General features: G+C 42.1%; 2 protein-coding genes across 2 annotated transcripts in view; both read left to right on the top strand.

The window, feature by feature from the left end:
* The window catches only part of LOC125154085 (cytochrome P450 3A12), a 60,100-nt gene extending 46,042 nt beyond the window's left edge, over positions 1-14,058 (top strand). Inside the window, exons 12-13 of the mRNA XM_047837803.1 lie at positions 12,300-12,462; positions 13,644-14,058. Coding sequence (XP_047693759.1) covers positions 12,300-12,462; positions 13,644-13,739 — 259 coding nt within the window. The 3' untranslated portion in view covers positions 13,740-14,058. The remainder of the gene's footprint in view (positions 1-12,299; positions 12,463-13,643) is intronic.
* A 3,414-nt stretch (positions 14,059-17,472) lies between these two features.
* The window catches only part of LOC125154086 (cytochrome P450 3A12-like), an 80,885-nt gene continuing 77,553 nt past the window's right edge, over positions 17,473-20,804 (top strand). The window contains exon 1 of the mRNA XM_047837805.1: positions 17,473-17,482. The gene's annotated coding sequence lies outside the window, so the exon portion shown is untranslated. The remainder of the gene's footprint in view (positions 17,483-20,804) is intronic.

Raw genomic sequence — 20,804 nt, forward strand, 5'->3', positions numbered from 1 at the left:
CCCTTCTACCCCTTTTACCTCTCTTCCTCTTCTGGGACCCCTATGATTCTGATGTTGTTACTTCTTAATGAGTCATTGATGTCTCTAATTCTTAAATCGTGCTATTTTGCCTTTATCTCCCTCTTTTTTTTCTGTTTCATTATTCTCCATAAGTTTGTCCTCTATATCACTGATTCTCTGTTCTATCTCATCCATCCTTGCCACTGTGGCATCCATTTAAAATTGCAGCTCAATTATAGCATTTTTTATTTCATTCTGACTAGTTTTTACTTCTTTTATCTCTGCAGAAAGGGATTCTAATCTATTTTCAACTCCAGCTAGTATTCCTATTATCATGATTCTAAATTCTGGTTCAGACATTTTGCTTGTATCTGTGTTGGTTAAATCCCTGGCTGTCATTTCTTCATGCTCTTTCTTTTGGGGTGAATTCCTTCATTTCATCATTTTGGAGGGAGAAAAGGAATTAATGAGGCAGAAAAATTAAAATTAAAAAATTAAAAAAAATTAAAATTAAAAAATTACACACACACACACACACACACACACACACACACAAGTTGAATAAATGATGCCAAATCCTAGGTGTGTTTTGGTCTGGGTGTTTAAAGTGTTTGATAGATTAGAGAAAAAAGGGGGGGGAGTCATTTGAGAATTTGAAAAAGATGAATACACTGAAGTAGACTAAAATGAAATGATGGGAGTAAAGTAGACTTTGAAAAAATTTACACAGAGAGAGACAGGTGGAAGATGGCAGTATAGGAGGACACTGGGCTCACCTCATCCGGCTGCTGACTTAGATTCCACCCACATCTGCCTAAATAGCCCAGAAAACCGCTATAAGACTAGAAGAACAGACTCTCTGGAGCCAAGCATAGACTAGAGGCCCAGAGAAGAGGGTAAGAAGAGCGGAGAGGCGGTGCATGCTACATGGATTGGCAGGAGGTAGCCAGGGTGGTGGAGGGGCAGGCTGCCTGGCAAGGCAGAGCCCCCAAAGTCTGGCTTGCAAAAGTGCAGGGACTGGACTGTGTGAGTTCTGACAGCCAGCGGGACTTAACATCTGGAATATTAAAAGTCAATAGCTCTGCTCTCGGAGAGCGGGGAGGGCGAGAGGACTCAGGGAGGGAGAGTTTTTGAGCCCTGGAGGACAGAGTTCAGCTCAGTGGGGGAACAAAGGCACTGGCAAGTGCCATTTCCCTCTCCCGTCCCCCAGCCAAAATTCCAAAGGGAACGAGTTTCCATCACTGAACTTGCTTGCACCGCACAAATGCCCAATGCTGTGCTTCTGTGAATCCATCTCTCTGATGGGCCTGCTTCATTCCCGGTGCTGCAAGGCCCCTCCTGCAGGGGGCCACCAATGTCAAAGGAAGCTAAGCCTACCCTCTGGCCCCTGTGAACCTTGCTGATCCACCCCAGGTAACACGCCCTTGGCGAGATCCCATCAAAACAGCACTACAAGCCTGGCAGTGTACAAGCAGCCCAGACAGGCGCCATACCACTCCACAGTGAGTCTTGCCCCTGGAAAAGGGGAAGATAAGGTACACAACAGTCTGACTGTGGCCCCAGCGGTGAGCTGGGGGCAGATATCAGGTCTGACTGTGGCCCTGCCCACCAACACAAGTTTCTCCAGAGAGCACAGGGGAAGTGCCCTGAAGTTTGGAGCTACTGCAGAGACTACCCAAAATGATGAAAGAGATGAATTCTCCTCAAAAAAAATAAATAAATAAATAAATTAGTGACAGCTAACGAACTGATCAAAACCGATTTAAGCAATATAGTGGAACAAGAATTTAGAATAGTAGTCATAAAATTAATTGCGAGGACAGTCGAGAATCTAGCTACAGAGATCAAGGGACTAAGAAATAGTCATGAGGAACTAACAAATGCTATAAATGAAGTGCAAAATAAAATGGAGGCGGCCAGGGGCGCCTGGGTGGTTCAGTTGCTTAAGTGTACAACTTCGGCTCAGGTCATGATCTCGTGGTTCGTGGGGTTGAGCCCCACATCAGGCTCTGTGCTGACAGCTCACAGCCTTGAGCCTGCCTCAGATTCTATGTCTCCCTCTCTCTCTGCCCCTCCCCTGCTCATCCCTCTCTCTCTCTGTCTCTTAAAAATAAAATAGACATTAAAAAAAATGGAGGCAGCCATAGCACGAATTGAAGAGGCAGAGGAGAGAATAGGTGAATTAGAAGATAAAATTATGGAAAAAGAGGAAGCTGAGAAAAAGAGAGAAAAAAATCCAGGAGTATGAGGGGAGAATTAGAGAACTAAGTGATGCAATCAAATGGAACCATATCCGTATCATAGGTATTCCAGAAGAAGAAGAGAGAGAAGAGCCTGAAGGTGTACTTGAAGAAATCATAGCTGAGAACTTCCCTGATCTGGGGAGGGGAAAAGGCATTGAAATCCAAGAGGCACAGAGAACTCCCTTCAGATGTAACTTGAATTGATCTTTTGCATGACATATCATAGTGAAATGGAAAAATAGAAGGATAAAGAGAAAATTCTGGAAGCAGCTGGGGATAAATGTGCTTTAACATATAAAGGGAGACCAATAAGACTAGTGACCGATCTCTCTTCTGAAACTTGGCAGGCCAGAAAGGAATGGCAGGAAATCTTCAATGTGATGAACAGAAAAAATATGCAGCTGAGAATCCTTTAGCCAGCAAGTCTGTAATTCAGAATAGAAGGAGAGATAAAGGTCTTCCCAAACAAACAAAAACTGAAGGAATTCATCACCACTAAACCAGCCCTACAAGAGATCCTAAGGGGGATCCTGTGAGACAAAGTACCAGAGACATCACTACTAGCACAAAACCTATAGACATCACAATGACTCTAAACCCATATCTTTCTATAATAACACTGAATGTAAATGGACTAAATGCGCCAACCAAAAGACATAGGGTATCAGAATGGATAAAAAAACAAGACCCATCTATTTGCTATCTACAAGAGACTCATTTTAGATCTGAGGACACCTTCAGATTGAGAGTGAGGGGATGGAGAACTATTTATCATGCTACTAGGAGTCAAAAGAAAGCTGGAGTAGCCATACTTATATCAGACAAACTAGACTTTAAATTAAAGGCTGTAACAAGAGATGAAGAAGGGCATTATATAATAATTACAGAGTCTATCCATCAAGAAGAACTAACAATTATAAATGTCTATGTGCCGAATACGGGAGCCCCCAAATATATAAAACAATTACTCACAAACATAAGCAAACATTGATAAGAATGTAGTAATTTCAGGGGACTTTAATGTCCCACTTACAGAAATGGATAGATCATCTAGACACATGGTCAATAAAGAAACAAGGGCCCTGAATGATACATTGGATCCGATGGACTTGACAGATATATTTAGAACTCTGCATCCCATAGCAACAGAATATACTTTCTTCTCGAGTGCACGTGGAACATTCTCCAAGATAGATCACATACTGGGTCACAAAACAGCCCTTCATAAGTATACAAGAATTGAAATCATACCATGCATACTTTCAGACCACAACACTATGAAGCTTGAAATCAACCACAGGAAAAAGTCTGGAAAACCTCCAAAAGCATGGAGGTTAAAGAGCATCCTACTAAAGAATTAATAGGTCAACCAGGCAATTAGAGAAGAAATTAAAAAATATATGGAAACAAATGAAAATGAAAATACAACAATCCAAATGCTTTGGGGTGCAGCGAAGGCAGTCCTGAGAGGAAAAGACATTGCAATCCAGGCCTATCTCAAGAAACAAGAAAAATCCCCAATACAAAATCTAACAGCACACCTATAGGAAATAGAAGCAGAGCAGCAAAGACACCCCAGACCCAGCAGAAGAAGAGAAATAATAAAGATCAGAGCAGAAATAAACAATATAGAATCTAAAAAAACTGTAGAGCAGATCAGTGAATCCAGGAGTTAGTTTTTTGAAAAAACAAACAAAATTGACAAACCTCTAGCCAGGCTTCTCAAAAAGAAAAGGGAGATGACCCAAATAGATAAAATCATGAATGAAAATGGAATGACAACCAATTCCTCAGAAACACAAGCAATTATCAGGGAATACTGTGAAAAATTATATGCCAACAAACTGGACAACCTGGAAGAAATGGACAAATTCCTAAACACCCACATACTTCCAAAACTCAAACAGGAAGAAATAGAAAACTTGAACAGACCCATATTCAGCAAAGAAATTGAATCAGTCATCAGAAATTTCCCAACAAATAAGAATCCAGGACCAGATGACTTCCCAGGGGTATTCTACCAGACATTTAAAGCAGAGATAATACCTATGCTTCTCAAGCTGTTCCAAAAAATAGAAAGGGAAGGAAAACTTCCAGACTCATTCCATGAAGCCAGCATTACTTTGATTCTCCCCCAAAATTAAAGAAAATTAAAGAAAAATAGTTTTAATAGAAACTGAAAGTAAATATGAAGTTTTTTTCTTTCTGTATGCAAGAAGAAGAAAAGAAACAAGAGGAAAAAAAAGAAAAAAAAGGAAATCATTTGAAGATTTGAAAAAATGAATATACTGAAGTAGACTAAAATAAAATGATAGAAGTAAAATAGAATTTGAAAAAATTTACACAAAAGTAAAAATATAGTAAAAAATTAAAGACAAATATTTTCAATAAAAATGAATTTTTTCTCTTTCTGTATTCAAGAAAAAGCAAAAAGGAGGAAAAAAAAGAACGAAAATTGAATAGATGGATCTGCCAAAAGATTGAAGCAGGACTGAAATTACTTTGCTTTCCCCTAGAAGTCAGACTATGAAGCCGTTTATAGTCCATAAAGTAAGCAGGTGGTGAGACTTATGTTCTTGAAGAGCAAGGTTGGCCCAGCTGGGTGGGGCTCAGTGTAACAGCTCCGTTCTCCACTAGATGGCACTGCTAGCCCACTGGGGTGGGGTGTTGTGGTGGTCATAGGTGCCTATGCGCAATTGCGGGAGCGGTGAAAATGGCGCCACCTCGCTACCCAGTCTCTAACATTGGAACTCTGTTCTCCCTGATCAGCAGTCGCGAACCCATCCTCCATCTTCAGCTGTCGTCCACTACCCGCTTTTTCACTGTCTGTGACCAAGTCCCAGGCAGTACCTCTCTCTTGAATTTTATCTCAGATGTGGCTGTTTTCCCTGGCCCCTTACTTCTGAGGGACTGGGGCTTTGCCCCATTCCGCCCCTCTGTGGGAGGGTCTCACCGAGCAATGGCTGAATGTCGGCTGCACCCAGGAACGCTTGCTGGACACTGCTGCTTCTGGTGCTCCGAGACTGCGGCCAGGTGCCAGCCCTCCCTAGAAAAGTTCACGAGATAGTGTAGCAGCAGCGTTTCAGGGATTATGGAAAATCACAACACACATCTGGCACCAGGCTTCACCGTTAACAACCTTGTTCCAGCACCAGCAAATGTGGCCATTCTCTGGGGTCTGCTGGGACCAAGTGGCTTCAACGTTCTCTACCAAATGTCCTTCCAGCAGTGGAACTGCTTTTCCTTGTGTGGCTCAAGAACGTCCTGGACCCCACTCTGCTCCTGGGGATTCGCCCTTCCCACCAGAGCACCGCCAGATATCAAGCTGTGGAGTTGCAGACTCTGCACTCCCCTTGTTTACAGTCTTAATGGAATTTAAGCCCTTTCCTTTCTCCTTTAGTCCCTGTGGCTGTTTCCAATTTTCCACTTTCTCTCCAGCTGCTTTTGGGGAGGGGTGCTTTTCCTGTATTCTACCTCCTGTTTCCGTCCTCTCTCTGCCCACAACAGCAGCTTCCTGCCCACCATAGCTTCTCGCTCCCCATGTTCACCTCTCCGCACTGCGTACCTGCTGAATTCTGTGGTTCAGGTAGTGCAGATTGTTGTGTTGATCCCCCAATCAGTTTTCTAGGTGTGCAGTATGGTTTAGTGTTGGTCTGGCTGTGTTTCATGGATGTGAAACACAGAAAAAGCTTCCATGCTGTTCCGCCATCTTGGCTCCTCCTCTCTTGTTGAGAATTTTTGCATTCGGGTTCATTAGGAATATTGGCCTGTGATTCCCCTTTTTTGGTGGGGACTTTGTCTGGTTTTGGAATCAAGGAAATGCTGGCTTCAGAGAATGAGTTGGGGAGTTTTCTTTCCATTTCTATTTTTTGGTACAGTTTGAGAAGAATAAGTATTAACTCTTTTTTTCAATGTCAGGTAGAATTCTCCTGGGAAGCCATCTGGCCCAGGACTTTTGTTTGCTGGGAGATTTTTGGTTACTGATTCAATTTCTTTGCTGGTTATAGGTCCGTTCAAATTTTCTATTTCTTCCTGTTTGAGGTTTGGTAGTGTGTGAGTTTCTAGGAATTCATCCATTTCTTCCAGATTGTCCAGTTTGTTGGCCTATAATTTTTCATAGTATTCTCTTCTAAGTGTTTGTGCTTCTGTGGTGTTGTGATCTCTCCTCTTTAATTCATGATTTTATTTATTTGAGTCCTTTATCTTTTATTTTTCATAAGTTTGGCTAAGGGTTATCAATTTTTAATGCAACCCCTATCAAAATAACACTAACATTCTTCACAGAGCTAGAACAAACAAACCTAAAGTTTGTATGGAATAAGAAAAGACCCCAAGTAGCCAAAGCAATTCTGAAAAAGGAAAACAAAACTGAAGGCATCGTGATTCTAGATTCCAAGCTATATTACAAAGCTGTAGTCATCAAGACAGGTGCTAGCACAAAGGTACTAGCACAAAAACAGAAACATAGATCAATGGAACACAATAGAAAACCCAGAAATGGACACACATTTATATGGTCAACTAATCTTTGACAAAGCAGGAAAGAATATCTAGTGGAAAAAAGTCACTTAAACAAAAGGTGTTGGGAAAAGTGAATGACAACATGTAGAAGAATAAATCTGGACTGCTTTCTTTTTTTTTAAAGTTTGTTTGAGAGAGAGAGAGAGAAACAGAGAGAGAGACAGAGAGAGAGAGAGCATGAATGGGGGTGGGGAGACAGAGAGAGAGAGAGAGACAGAGAATCCGAAGCAGGCTCCATGCTGTCAGCTCAACTGGGGCTCGAACCCATCCATCATGAGATCATGACCTGAACTGAAGTAGGACATTTAACCAAGTCACCCAGTTCCCCCTGAACTACTTTCTTACACTGTATACAAAAATAAATTCAAAATAGATGAAAGGCCTAAATGTGAAACAGGAAACCATCAAAGTCCTAGAGGAGAGCATAGCCAGAAACCTCTTTGACCTTGACTGGAGAAACTTCTTACTAGACACATCACCAAAGGCAAGGAAAACAAAAGCAAAAATGAACTACTGGGACGTCATCAAGATAAAAAGCTTCTGCACAGTGAAGGAAGAAATGAACAAAACTAAAAGGCAACCAACAGAATGGGAGAAGATATTTGCAAATGACATATATGATAAAGGGGTAGTATCCACAATTTATAAGAAACATCAACACCAAAAAAAAAACCCCAAACAACCCAGTTAAGAAATGGGCAGAAGACATGAATAGACACTTTTCCAAAGAAGACATCCAGATGGTTAACAGACACATGAAAAGATGCTCGATATCACCCATCATCAGGGAACTACAAATCAAAATTACAATGAGATACCACCTCAAAACATGTCAGAATGGCTAAAATTAACAACACAAGAAGCAACAGGTGTTGGCAAGGATGCAGAGATAAGGAATCTTCTTGCACTGCTGGTAGGAATGCAAACTGGTGCAACCACTCTGGGGAACAGTATGGAGGTCCTCAAAAAACTAAAAGTAGAGCTACCCTATGATCCAGAAATTGTATTATAGTATTTGCCCAAAGGATAATAAAATACAGATTCAAAGGGGTACATACACCCCAGTGTTTATAGTAGCATTATCAACAATATCCAAACTATGGAGAAAGCACAAATGTCCACTGACTGATGAATGGATAAAGAAGAAGTGTGTGTGTGCACGCGCGCACACACACACACACACACACACACACACACACAATGGAAAATTATTCAGCCATCAAAAGAAATGAAATCTTGCCACTTGCAATGATGTGGATGGAGCTAGAACATATTATGCTAAGCAAAATAAGTCAGAGAAAGACAAATAACATATGATTTCAGTCATATGTAAAATTTAAGAAACAGAAAAGATGAACATAGGGGAAGGGCAGGGAAAAAGAGAAGAGAGGGTAAAAGAAACCACAAGGGACTTAAAAAGTTTTTTTTTAATGTTATTTGTTTTTTTTAATTTATTTAAAATTTTTTTAACATTTTATTTATTTTTGAGACAGGGAGAAACAGAGCATGAACAGGGGAGGGTCAGAGAGAGGGAGACACAGAATCTGAAACAGGGTCTAGGCTCTGAGCTGTCAGCACAGAGTCTGATGCGGGGCTCGAACTCATGGACCGTGAGATCATGACCTGAGCCGAAGTCGGCCGCTTAACCGACTGAGTCACCCAGGCGCCCCTAAATTTATTTTTTTTAATTTACATCCAAGTTAGTTAACATATAGTCAACAATGATTTCAGGAGTAGATTCCTTAATACCTCTTACCCATTTAGCCAATTCCCCCTCCCTCAACCCTCCAGCAACCCTCTGTTTGTCCTCCATATTTAAAGGTCCCTTATGTTTTTGTCCCCCTCCCTGTTTTTATATTATTTTTGTTTCCCTTCCTGCATGTTCATCTGTTTTGTCTCTTAAAGTCCTCATATGAGTGAAGTCATATGATATTTGTCTTTCTCTGACTAATTTTGCTTAGCATAATACCCTCTAGTTCCATCCATGTAGTTACAAACGGCGAGATTTCATTCTTTTTGATTGCTGAGTAATACTCCATTGTATATATATATACCACATTTTCTTTATCCATTCATCCATCGATGGACATTTGGGCTCTTTCCATACTTTGGAGCACTGCTGTAAACATTGGGGTGCATGTGCCCCTTTGAAACAGCATACCTGTATCCCTTGGATAAATACCTAGTAGTACAATTGCTGGGTTGTAGGGAAGTTCTCTTTTAATTTTTTGAGGAGCCTCCATACTGTTTTCCAGCATGGCTGCACCAGTTTGCATTCCCACCAGCAGTGCAAAAGAGATCCTCTTTCTCCACATCCTTGCCAACATCTGTTGTTGCCTGAGTTGTTAATGTTAGCAATTCTGACAGGTGTGGGGTGGTATCTCATTGTGATTGTGATGTGTATTTCCCTGATGATGAGTGATGTTGAGCATTTTTTCATGTGCCAGTTGGCCATCTGGATGTCTTCTTTGAACCAAGACCATGAATAGCCAAAGCAATCTTGAAAAAGAAAACCAAAGCAAGAGGCATCACAATTCTGGGCTTCAAGCTGTATTACAAAACTGTAATCATCAAGACAGTATGGTACTGGCACAAAAACAGACACTCAGATCAATGGAGCAAACTAGAGAACCCAGAAATGGACCCACAAACATATGGCCAACTAATCTTTGACAAAGCAGGAAAGAATATCCAATGGAGTAAAGACAGTCTCTTCACCAAGCAGTGCTGGCAAAACTGGACAGCAGCATGCAGAAGAATGAACCTGGACCACTTTCTTACACCTTACACAAAAATACACTCAAAATGGATGAAGAACTAAATCAAGACAGGAAGCCATCAAAATCCTTGAGGAGAAAGCAGGCAAAAACCTCTTTGACCTTGGCCACAGCAACTTCTTACTCAACAGGTCTCCAGAGGCAAGGGAAACAAAAGCTAAAATGAACTATTGGTACCTCATCAAAATAAAATGTTTTTTAAATATTTATTTATTTTTTATAGAGAGATAACAGGGAAGGGGCAGAGAGAGAGAGGGAGGCACAGAATCCAAAGTAAGCTCCAGGCCCTGAGCTGTCAGCACAGAACCCAACGCAGGGCTCGTACCCATGAACCCTGAGATCATGACCTGAGCCAACTGACTGAGCTACCCAGGCACTCTACCACAAGAGACTCTTAAGGATAGAGAATAAACTGAGAGTTGATGGAGGGAGGTGGGTGGGAGTTGGTCTGGATAGGTGATGATGAGTAATAATAAGAGGGCACTTGTAATGAGCATTGGGTTTTGTATATAAGTTACGAATCACTGAATTCTACTCCTGAAACTAATATTGCACGTATTTTAACAAAAATTTAAATTTAGAAAGTTCATAAAAATTTTACAAACTGTAGTTGAGAAGAAAGAATATAGCATCATTGTCAGTCCCAATATGTCAAGATTATTAATAATGTATGTCCTTGTGGACACTTTTCTATGCATATATAGATTACTAAAAGTTAGGGTGTCATATGTTTTTGAGCTACTTAATGTAACAGTAAACTATAAGCAACATATTGTATTTGTGTTTGTGATTGTATGCATATATCATAATCATCTTATTCAAGGAAATGGGACTTTTTTCCCTTAACGTTTTTCTGTCCACTCTAGCTCTCTGAATTCTCCCCCTATGTCCTCACATTCCATGTTTGTAAACCTTGGCCACCGTTTCTACTACCTGTAGAGCTGAGAGGCTTGGAGCTTAGAGTCCTCATTCCTGGCAAGAGGAGCAACCTCATGAGGATGGGGGCGCACACAGATCCTGTGCTGTCTGTGGCTGCAGTCCTGTGCTGTCTCCCACCTGTCTTGGTATCTGGGGTTCATCCAAAGCAAAGTCATCTGCTCTCTAGCCATCTGAGACATCCTCCTTGGAGGAGGGGTCTTGAGCTTTCTCTCTGGGAATCCAGAGCAGAGTTTGGCTTTGGGCACAGCTTGAATTCTGCAAACAGTTGGTACTTTCCTGTTTATTGTATTGGTGAGAAAAAATTGGAGTGAACTTTGTAGGGATCCAGACTTTTAGCCCCTGACTCTAAGCTCCTTGATGACTGAGCCCATGTCTTGTTGCATGGTGTCCCTAGTGCTAGCATTGTGTCTACACTTAGTACTTGCTGAGAGAAGTCAGAATTGACCAAGTCACCTGTTTTCTGGACCAGAAGACCTGGTGGTTCCCACAAGCTGAGCAGTCCCTGCTCCTGTAGCTTCTCAAACAGAAACCAGAGACTCCTGGTACTTCTCTGTGATTCACTCAGTCATGATATGAAGTGCTTACCAATGTGTGTCAGGGACTGTGCCAGACAGTGCCAAACCCACATATTAAAAATGTCTATTATGGAGAATTTTTGGCACATGCACAAGCATATTCTATATACACAATTCTATGAAATACTTTCAATACATCTATATGTGCCCATCACCTGCCCAACAACCACTAACCCATATCAGCTGCCCCAACCACATGCCATTACAATTCCTCATGTTATGCCGTATTACTTCAAGGCACATCATCTGTAAATATTCCAGAATGTTCTCCATAATATAAGGACTTTATTCATTCATTTAAAAAATATATTTATTTATTTGAGAGAGAGAGAGAAGAGCAAGCACAAGCAGGGGAGGGGCAGAAGGAGATGGAGAGAGAGAGAGAGAGAGAGACAGAATCCCAAGCAGCCTCTGTGATGTCAGTGCAGAGCCCCAGGTGGGACTGGAATTCACAAACCGTGAGATCATGAGCTGAGCCGAAATCAAGAGTTGGATGTTTAACCAACTGAGCCACTCAGCTGCCCGAATAATATAAGGACTTAAAAAAAAATACTACTGACAATGTCATTATCACTTTCTCCAAATCCACATTTTCCTTTAATATAATCAAACATTGAGGAATCAGTTTTGAATAAAACATAGGACTAACCTTCAGGAACTTTTAGACTTATGAGACAGGTGACCAAGAATTCAGCGATTATACTGATTATACACATTAGTGAATATGATTACAGTGGAGCAGCATTGTGTGCTCATGCAAATCTTCTGACCAACTGGCCTGTCTTAGTGGTTGGGGGATTCAAGGTGGGAGGAGAGGGAAGAGAAGGGAAAAATAACAATCTAAATCATGGGAGGCATTTCTCCTGCTTCCTTCTTCCATGAGCACATGACCAACATAAGTCAGTGGAGGCAGGAACCTACCTTTCCTTCAGTCAGTCTCATTGCCTGCTTGCCTTTCAGACTGTGAACACCTCCCCATGCTGACTGTAATTCTAGTGTTTAAGATAACTCTTCCCTTCAACAACATTCATCTCATCTCCTCAACAAGACTGACTGCTCCCATAGGGTAGGGGAATGCAGAGGATATGTAGCTTACAGTTGTCACCACAGAATAAGCATGGCAGGATTTCAGTGACCAGCCCCCCAAGAGTGTCCTGTGTAGTCCTGGTTGAGAACCCCACACATGTGGCTCTTGTGGTTTTTATTTTTCACTAACCTGTTTCCAACTCGATTTGTGGAACCAGGTTCAGCAAGAAGAACAAGGACAGCATAAATCCTTATATATACCTGCCTTTTGGAACTGGACCCCGAAACTGCATTGGCATGAGGTTTGCGGTCATGAACATGAAACTTGCCCTTGTCACACTCCTTCAGAACTTCTCCTTCAAACCTTGTGAAGAAACACAGGTCAGAGAACTTTCCACACAAAGGATGTTTTACTTTTTTTTTTTTTTAAACTAAGAGATATGGTGTGTGTGTGTGTGTGTGTGTGTGTGTGTGTGTGTGTGTGTGTGTGTGTGTGTGTGTTTGTATGGGCTCATTTATCCTTATAATTTGTTCCATTGGCCAGAGAATCTATTTGGAGTCATCTGTGACCTTTAAGGGTCTTTCAGCTCTAAGTGCCACATCTGTGGTTTATTAGTACCCAATAATAAGGGACATCTAGTCAGGTCAACTATCATGACTGATTATGCACAGACTTTTGAACTTGACAATGTTTTAAATTTATTTCAAATCCCCTGAAAGGAAGGGAACATATTATGCATAGTCATGATGTGCAGTTATTAATGCAACATGACTTTCGAATGATGCTATTCTCTACCACAACTTACAGATGCTCTCATAACCATGGTTCTCAACCCCTACTTGTACATTGGAGTCAGTGGGTTCAGGCCATCTGAGAAATTCTTACATAATTCACCCAGAGTGTGGCTTTAAAAGTGTCCCCATTGATTGTCATGTGCAAGCAAGGTTGAGAATCACTGGTGTGAAGCATGTCTGTCAGATGTGAGGGACTCCCATGGTCCAGACCATTGTGGTTATTTGGCCCCACCTTCCATGAGCCCTTCTCCAGTCAAAGCTGTGTTCCCTTTCTATTGAAATCTGCTATCATGAATGGATATTTCCACTGGGAGAGATGAGAGGATGTTTAGCATTGAGGATGGCAATACAATAAAATGTGTAATGTCCACTCAGGATGACTTTGCAAGCTTCAACATATACAAAATTAACTGTATCACTTTTTAAGTGGTATGCCATAATGACTAAGAAACTGTTGTAAATTGTAAACACTCATCCTTTTAACCTAAAATTTAAATTAAAAAAGAACACAAACCAACATGAGATTGTGTCCAGCCTGGTACAGAGTAGACACTCAATAGATATCCTTTTGAATGAATGATGGATGAATGTTTCCACACTCCAGTCTTGACAGCTTACAGAGTAAGTTTAAAGAATATGAGAATATGAATTTAAATGTAGTATTTATATGTTTAAATGCTTACTCTCCTTCATGTATCTTGCCTGCTTTGCTTCTATTGTCAATAGAACTTCATTTTGGTTTTCATATGCTTTTGTAACTGTTGCAGATCCCCCTGAAATTAAATGCTCAAGGTATTATTCAACCAGAAAAACCCATTGTTCTCAAGGTTGAGCTGAGAGATGCGAGTGTGAGTAGAGCCTGACTTTCCCTAAGAACTTCCCCTTTGTTCTTCAAGAACCTGTATCCCAGAACACCAGAGACTTCAATTTACTTTGTGAGTACAACCCAGAAATGAAGATGGGCTTCACATACTGCTTGTGATGGATGATGAGGGATTCCAAGCTTTCCTGGTATCTGCATGGAGCATTATATGTTGTGGAATGTGAGGAAGGTGACTAATAAGTGCCAGACACGTAGACTCAGCCTATCCGGTCCCAATTAGTACCATCTATTCCCCTGAGAACTGATCGATAATAAAAATTTCTCACCAGTTATATTAAAAAACTTTAATGAAACAATAATTTTTGTGGTGACCATAATAGTGACATTCATATCACACATCTTATTTTGAATATTATACATTAACTATTACACTGAGTGTGTCCATCAACATCTCTTTACCAACGTATTAACACTGCACATTAAGGGGGAATCCATAGAACTGATGAGCGAGGGTCAATGACTGGATGTTTTTGACCATCACAGTCACTAGGTGGGTGGGGCTTGTTCAGAAGTCCAACATGTTATGTTGAGGTAGGTGAGAGTCAATACACTGTTACTTTGCCCACTTCTCAGAAAGTTTAATTCTTCCGGTTTTGGAGCACATATTTTTTTTTAAATTTTTTTCAACGTTTTTTAATTTATTTTGGGACAGAGAGAGAGCATGAACGGGGGAGGGGCAGAGAGAGAGGGAGACACAGAATCGGAAACAGGCTCCAGGCTCCGAGCCATCAGCCCAGAGCCTGACGCGGGGCTCGAACTCACGGACCGCGAGATCGTGACCTGGCTGAAGTCAGGCGCTCAACCAACTGCGCCACCCAGGCGCCCCTAGAACATATTTTTTTTTTATAACACTCAATTGAGGCAGTTTTTATTACTAGTTTTGATATAATGTTTTCATCTCATCTTCCCTGGTGTTCTGCCAGACAGGGAACATGCTTTTTCTTTGTGACCTAACCTCAGCCCCCTACTGTACTAATACAATGAACATCAAATAAGAGATGGTTGATTGGTCAGTGGATTGGGCAGAAAAGCTAAAAGCATTTGTCCAATTCAGTTGGTATGAGAAGCTGCACAGGATTCTTCCTTTTTCCCCCATTTACTCCCTTCCCCTTCTTTCCTTTCTCCTCTCTTCCCTTCCATTTTCTTTCCTTCCTGGATAATTTAGTTTTAAACTAATAGGTGGTACACAGCCAGGTGGGCACCCCTACCTTGGGGCTCCAGGGCAGAAAAAGGAGTCACAATGACTCAAAGACAGAGACAGAGTAGGGACGGGAGTATGTCCACATATGGAAGTAGCCTGGCATGAATGTGGGAGCCCAAGCTTAGTGAGAAGAGTGTCCACACAGAGGGGCTGGTCTTGTGAGAGCCACCACATCCTAAATATAGATGGGCAACACAAGGAGTATGAGGAGGGGGTGTTAAGTGATGGAGTGGGGATTAGTTACATAAAGGGGAACTGATAAAAGTGAATATATTAGGGATAAATGGAAGCCAGGTTTATCACTGTTGGAGAAGGGAGTCACTGATGGAAAGGGAGAAAACAGGAATGAGATTATGTATTCAGAGATTAGAACTGAGTATATCAGTGAAAAAAATCCTGCTTTTCTAGAGAGGTAGATGATAGGTAGGTTGACTTAAAGATAAATAGATGTGTGTACGTAGGTGAAAACACATATCCCCTACCTTTCTCCACAGACAGTTCTTAGAAACAGTGACACTGTAAAGGCAATGAGCACAACTTGTGCTCAAATCTTGGCTTATTAACATCATTTTCCACTGAAAGCAACTAGGGCTTTTCAAAGAAATGGCTGTTCCAGGCTGGTGGAGCACATGATGAGCCTGGAGCATCTTGTCCTGAACAGTGATGGGGACACATCCAAAGGACACAGCCCAAGAGGTTTTATGGGCCCATCAGGCATGATTTGGGCATCATGATAACTAAGGACGGGAAGCGATTATGACCCATTGAATAAAACAGGAAAACACAATTACCCACAAGTATAATAAATACAGGTTTGATTATCCCATTGAATAAAACAGGAAAACACAATTACCCACAAGTATAATAAATACAGGTTTGATTATAATTGATGAGGACACTGACACATTTTCAAAGTACTACCACTCAAACACCCATGAGCTGCCAGAGGAAAGAGCAGCTCACAGAGAGAGACCTGGGAAATGAATGAGTGTCATCAGGGAAAGGAGGAAGTGACGGTGTGTCACTTAATAGGACTTGGTGAAAAGAACTGAGCATCACCTCTGGGGTATTCTTGCTGAGGAGGAAAACCTGAAAGAAATCCTGAAAAAAAGTCAGACAAACCTGACAGAGGAATACCTACTCCTAATCTGTACCTGGTGTGTAATCTTCAACAAAACCAAGGTCATGAAAGTGATTAAAAAAGAAGAAACAAGCCCAGAGTGGAGTCACCTGCCTGCAAATTCCACCTCACAGCAAACCAAGACTAATGACACTTTCAACCTATCCCAGGAAGGTGACCTTTTACCAGTCTGGCTGAAATTTCCTGATGAGTTGTCTGCAAGATAGAAACCCTGCAGGTCCTTCCCTCAGAGATGGGGTCCTGGCCTGAAACAATCATTGCTTTTCCTTCTAAGTACTTCCTGCCCCACCCTTCTTCCTCTAAAACCCTGAATCTTGTACACCTCCTGGGAGCATCTGTCTCCCTGTCAGGTGGGATGCTGCCAATTCATGAATTGCTTAATAAAGCCAATAAGATCTTCAACTTGACTTGCTGGAATTTTGTTTTTCAATAAAAGTCAGAGACACACTAAGGAAGTGTTCCAGACTGAACTACAGAAACCAAAGAGGAGTGACATGGAAACTCCAGTGCGTGGATTGGGTCCTTCAGCTGTAAAGAACATTGTGGGGACAATTGGGGGAATTGAGGGCTATGATGAATATATGGCAGTAATGTGTCAGTGTCCATGCCCTGACTTTGGTGGAAAATGTCTTGTAGGAATTACAGATTATGAAATATCAGGTCAGCATTTACTCTGAGATTGATCAGGAACATAGTTCTTGGAACAGACTCTTCTGGAAGCTTGTGATTGTTCTTGGGAGAAGTGGTTCAGAACAACTGTGGATGTACACAGCTCTCCCCTTCCCTTGCCTTCGTCTGACTTGTATTATTTAATACAAGGAGGCAGCACCACACAGTGATTGAGAGACGGGGATCTCTGAAACTGGAATTCCTGAGTTTTGAATCCCATCTCATCAGGACTGAGTCTTGATGAATCAGTGGCTTTGGGTAAATGAGGAAAAGGTGCCACTTTTACATAGCTGGGCCCTTAGGGCTTGGGCTGCCTTTCAGCACCTGTATGTCCCTCAGTGAATACTACTGTGCACAAATTAGTTCAGGTTTAGTCATTGTCTCAGGTTGGGTTCCCTAAAAGCAGAGCCTGAGATGGGGGCTCTGAAGCAAATGTTTTACTCAGGGAGTGATCTCGGGGGAAAGGATTGAGGGGAGTGGGGTAGAGCAGGAGGAAAAGCTGAGTGGGTGTGGTCTTGGGGGAGCCTGATCTCATGATGAGCCCTGGGGCAGGAATTGTATTATAGAGTGGATGTCACTTTGAGACAGGAGATGGCATCTTGTACCCCATTGGTTGGTATTGGACTGGGGCACTAATTCCCAGGTGAAATGGCTTCAGTTTGGCCAAGAGCGAGTCCCTGAGAATGGGACAACCGTGAGCTAATAAGAGCCAGTACTCTCAGCCTTTGGGGAGTGAGTATGCTGCCCAGTGACAGAATTTGGCACCTTCCTCCTCTAAAGACACTTACACGTGGTGCCTTGAACTAATTACTTAACACCTTACTGCCTTGATACTTAGAGCCTCAGATTCTATAAAATAGGAGAATAATGTCAGTGCCTATCAGAAGTGATGATGGAATCAGATGATGTGTATATGTGAAGTACTTAGGACACAGACCAGGGAGCACATAGTGAGCACATAATCAATGTCAGCTATTACCTTCATAGCTGTATTATCTTCAGTCCTCAGGAGGCCATGTCAGTTGTGACATTTGGGCTCCAGCCTTGTCAACTCCAGCTTCCATCTGCCATTTTAGAAAGTAATCACATACATCCTTCAGAGAGCTTTAACTATGAAGTTAATGGTGTATCAGCAGATGCTGTTCAGGAATTTTCCAAAGAGCAATAGCAATATCCCCATTCTAGAAGTGCCTTTGTCATGTGAAAATTAGTCATGTGACCCCCACTGAAATGGAGTGGGGAGGTTTGGCAGGGGGCACTGTCACACCCTACCACTCAGACCCAATGGGAAGAGATAGACTTGACCTTGCACTACTTTACTATCCCAGCTGCAGGAAGAAGGGCTTTCCTTGTCACCACAACCCAGAACCCCTTCTCCCCAACAAGAGCTCTGCCAATGAGAAGCCACCACACTTCAAACTCCAAGGTTATTCCGTGAATTTTAGTTTATAACCCCCTTCCCAGCCTCCCCTTTTCTCCTGGAAAAAAATAAACAAATACCCCCCCCCCCAAAAAAAAAAAACCCATAACTCCCTTTGTTCTTTAGACTTGGCTATCTATGGTTTTGCTGAAGCTTGTTTGTCCTGGATTGCAGTTCTCTTTTTTTCCTGAATAACTCCCTTTTGGTTGGTAAAACAACTGGCAGCTTTGGGGCACCTGGGTGGCTCAGTTGGTTGAACATCCAATTTCAGCTCAGGTCATGATCTTGTGGTTTGTGAGTTTGAGCCCAGCGTCAGGCTCTTTGCTGACAGCTCAGAGCCTGGAGCCTGCTTCAGATTCTGTGTCTCCGTCTCACTTCCCTTCCCCTGCTCATGCTCTGTCCCTCAACAATAAATAAACATTAACAAAAAATTTAAAAAAACAACTGGCAGCATGTATGTATGTATATATTTAAGTTTATTTATTTATTTTAAGAGAGAGAGTGTGAGCAGGGAAGTGGCAGAGAGAGAGAGGGAGAGAGAATCCCAAGCAAGCTCCATGCTATAAGCACAGAGTCAGCACAATCTATGGGATGATGACCTGAGCTGAAAGCAAGAATTGGATGCTTAACCAATAGAGACACGCAGGTTCCCCTAGCAGTATCTTTATTTTTGTGGAGTTATGTCTGTTTCTCACATAAGAATGAAAGTGATAGAATATGCTAGGTCTTAATGTCTTGTAGTTTTGGTGAATTGACTTACCTTCATTTGACTTCAGGTGAAGTGCCAGAAGCAAGCACTGCTCTTAGAGTCAGCTGCTCCAGGTATCAATGTTGTCATGGCCATGGCCACATTATCCAAACCTTGATCCTACCTTTTCCAGTGACTTGCAAGTGGTCTACATCATTAAGCCTCATGACCCTTTGTGTTATGTGACAAAAACTGGTGCTAATGATTAATCGGACTATTTACAGAGTAATGTGACCTCTGCACTCTCCATGTTACTAAAATTTGAAGGAAGTTCTTCAAAAAGGAGATTATGCCATCATTCTTGCATTCCTTCAAAATCACCATGCCAACCATAGCCCTCTTAAGCCCAAGAATATAGAAACGAAGAAGTTGTGGCTCCTACCCAAGAGGATCTAATAAATTACTTGGAGACACAGAAACATAATTACTGTACATCCAGTGTGCCCCAGGTCCCCTGCTCCATCCCATGAGAGGAGAAGGGATCAGTATTAATTTGCTGGGCTCCATAACAAAGTACCACAGACTGAGGAGCTTCATCTACAGAAGTTTATTCTCTCACAATACTGGAGGCCAGGAGTACAATCAAGTGGTTGGCAAGGTTGGTTCCATCTGTGGCCTCTCTCCGTGGCTTGCAGATGACCATCTTCTCCATGTTTTCACATGGTCTTCCCTTTGTGGATGTTTGTGTCCTGATCTCCTCTTAGAAGGACACCAGTCATGTTGGATTAGGGTCCATGTTAGTGACCACGTTTAACATCTTTTTCTTCATAAAGACCACACTTCCAACTGCAATCATGTTTTGAATTTCTGGCAGTTAGTACTTCAACTTACAGATTTGGAAGGGACATAATTCAGCCTATACCAGGATCTGTGTAGAAACCCTATGGGCCTGCACATGACTATCACAGGAGGGCTAGGGGACCTGCAGCAGTGAATGTGAACTCTCATCAAAGCTGGGTGGAGGGTGGGGCTGGATCCTGCATGCCAGTAAGAAGGGCCTAGGTCATCAGGGGCAACTCCCAGGCCTGATCGGAGCATGGACACAGCTTAAAACCATCAAGGACCCTCTGTAGAACCAGGGCAGGGATCAGGTGTCACCTGTAAGGCCTAGGGTAGAGAGAGGAATGAGGCCCACTTTTCTAGCCCAGAAGTCACACCCCCAAACATTCTGAGCTCATTCTGGGAGGGGCAGAGAAAGGACAATGGGGGACAGGATCAGAAGACTGAACTTAGAAAACTTGTTACCCAAGTGACCAAGAAGTGGTTTTATGAAGAAATTCCCCCTCCCCAATCTCACCCCAAAAAGGGTCTCATGGGGATGATGATGTCATCTGTGAAAAGCTAAAAAGCTACATTGTCTTCAAGCATCTGTGTATTTTCAAAAGCACTGTATCTCTCATGTCTGCAATTGGAACCATAACACTGTTGACCAATTAACAAAGATAAAAGAATCAGAGAACTGGAAAGAGTCTCACCGTTCAAATCCAAGACTTTAATTTTACCGATTTCTCATTTAATCCTCCTAACAGCCCCTTGAGGAAACTGAGTCTCAGAGGGATTAATGACTTCCTCAAGGTGAGAGAGTAGAAAAGGTGGCGTGTGGCTTCATTCACTATGCTGTGCTGCTTCCAGATGAACTCATTAATCCCAGACCCACAAAAGGCAGGGATGAGATGGACCTCCCAGACCCACAAAAGGCAGGGATGTTTTGAGGCTATTGTTGGCCCCACTGCTGTCCTCTCAGGGCCTACACACTGCCGAGCACACCATAGGTCTTCAGTAAAATATCTTGAGTCTGTTTGGGAAACACATATTGGAAATAGCACATGGACTACACCAGTACCTCTCATCATCCTGTAATTTGGG

Source organism: Prionailurus viverrinus, chromosome E3 (genome assembly GCF_022837055.1).
Source record: "Prionailurus viverrinus isolate Anna chromosome E3, UM_Priviv_1.0, whole genome shotgun sequence".
Lineage (NCBI taxonomy): Eukaryota > Metazoa > Chordata > Mammalia > Carnivora > Felidae > Prionailurus > Prionailurus viverrinus.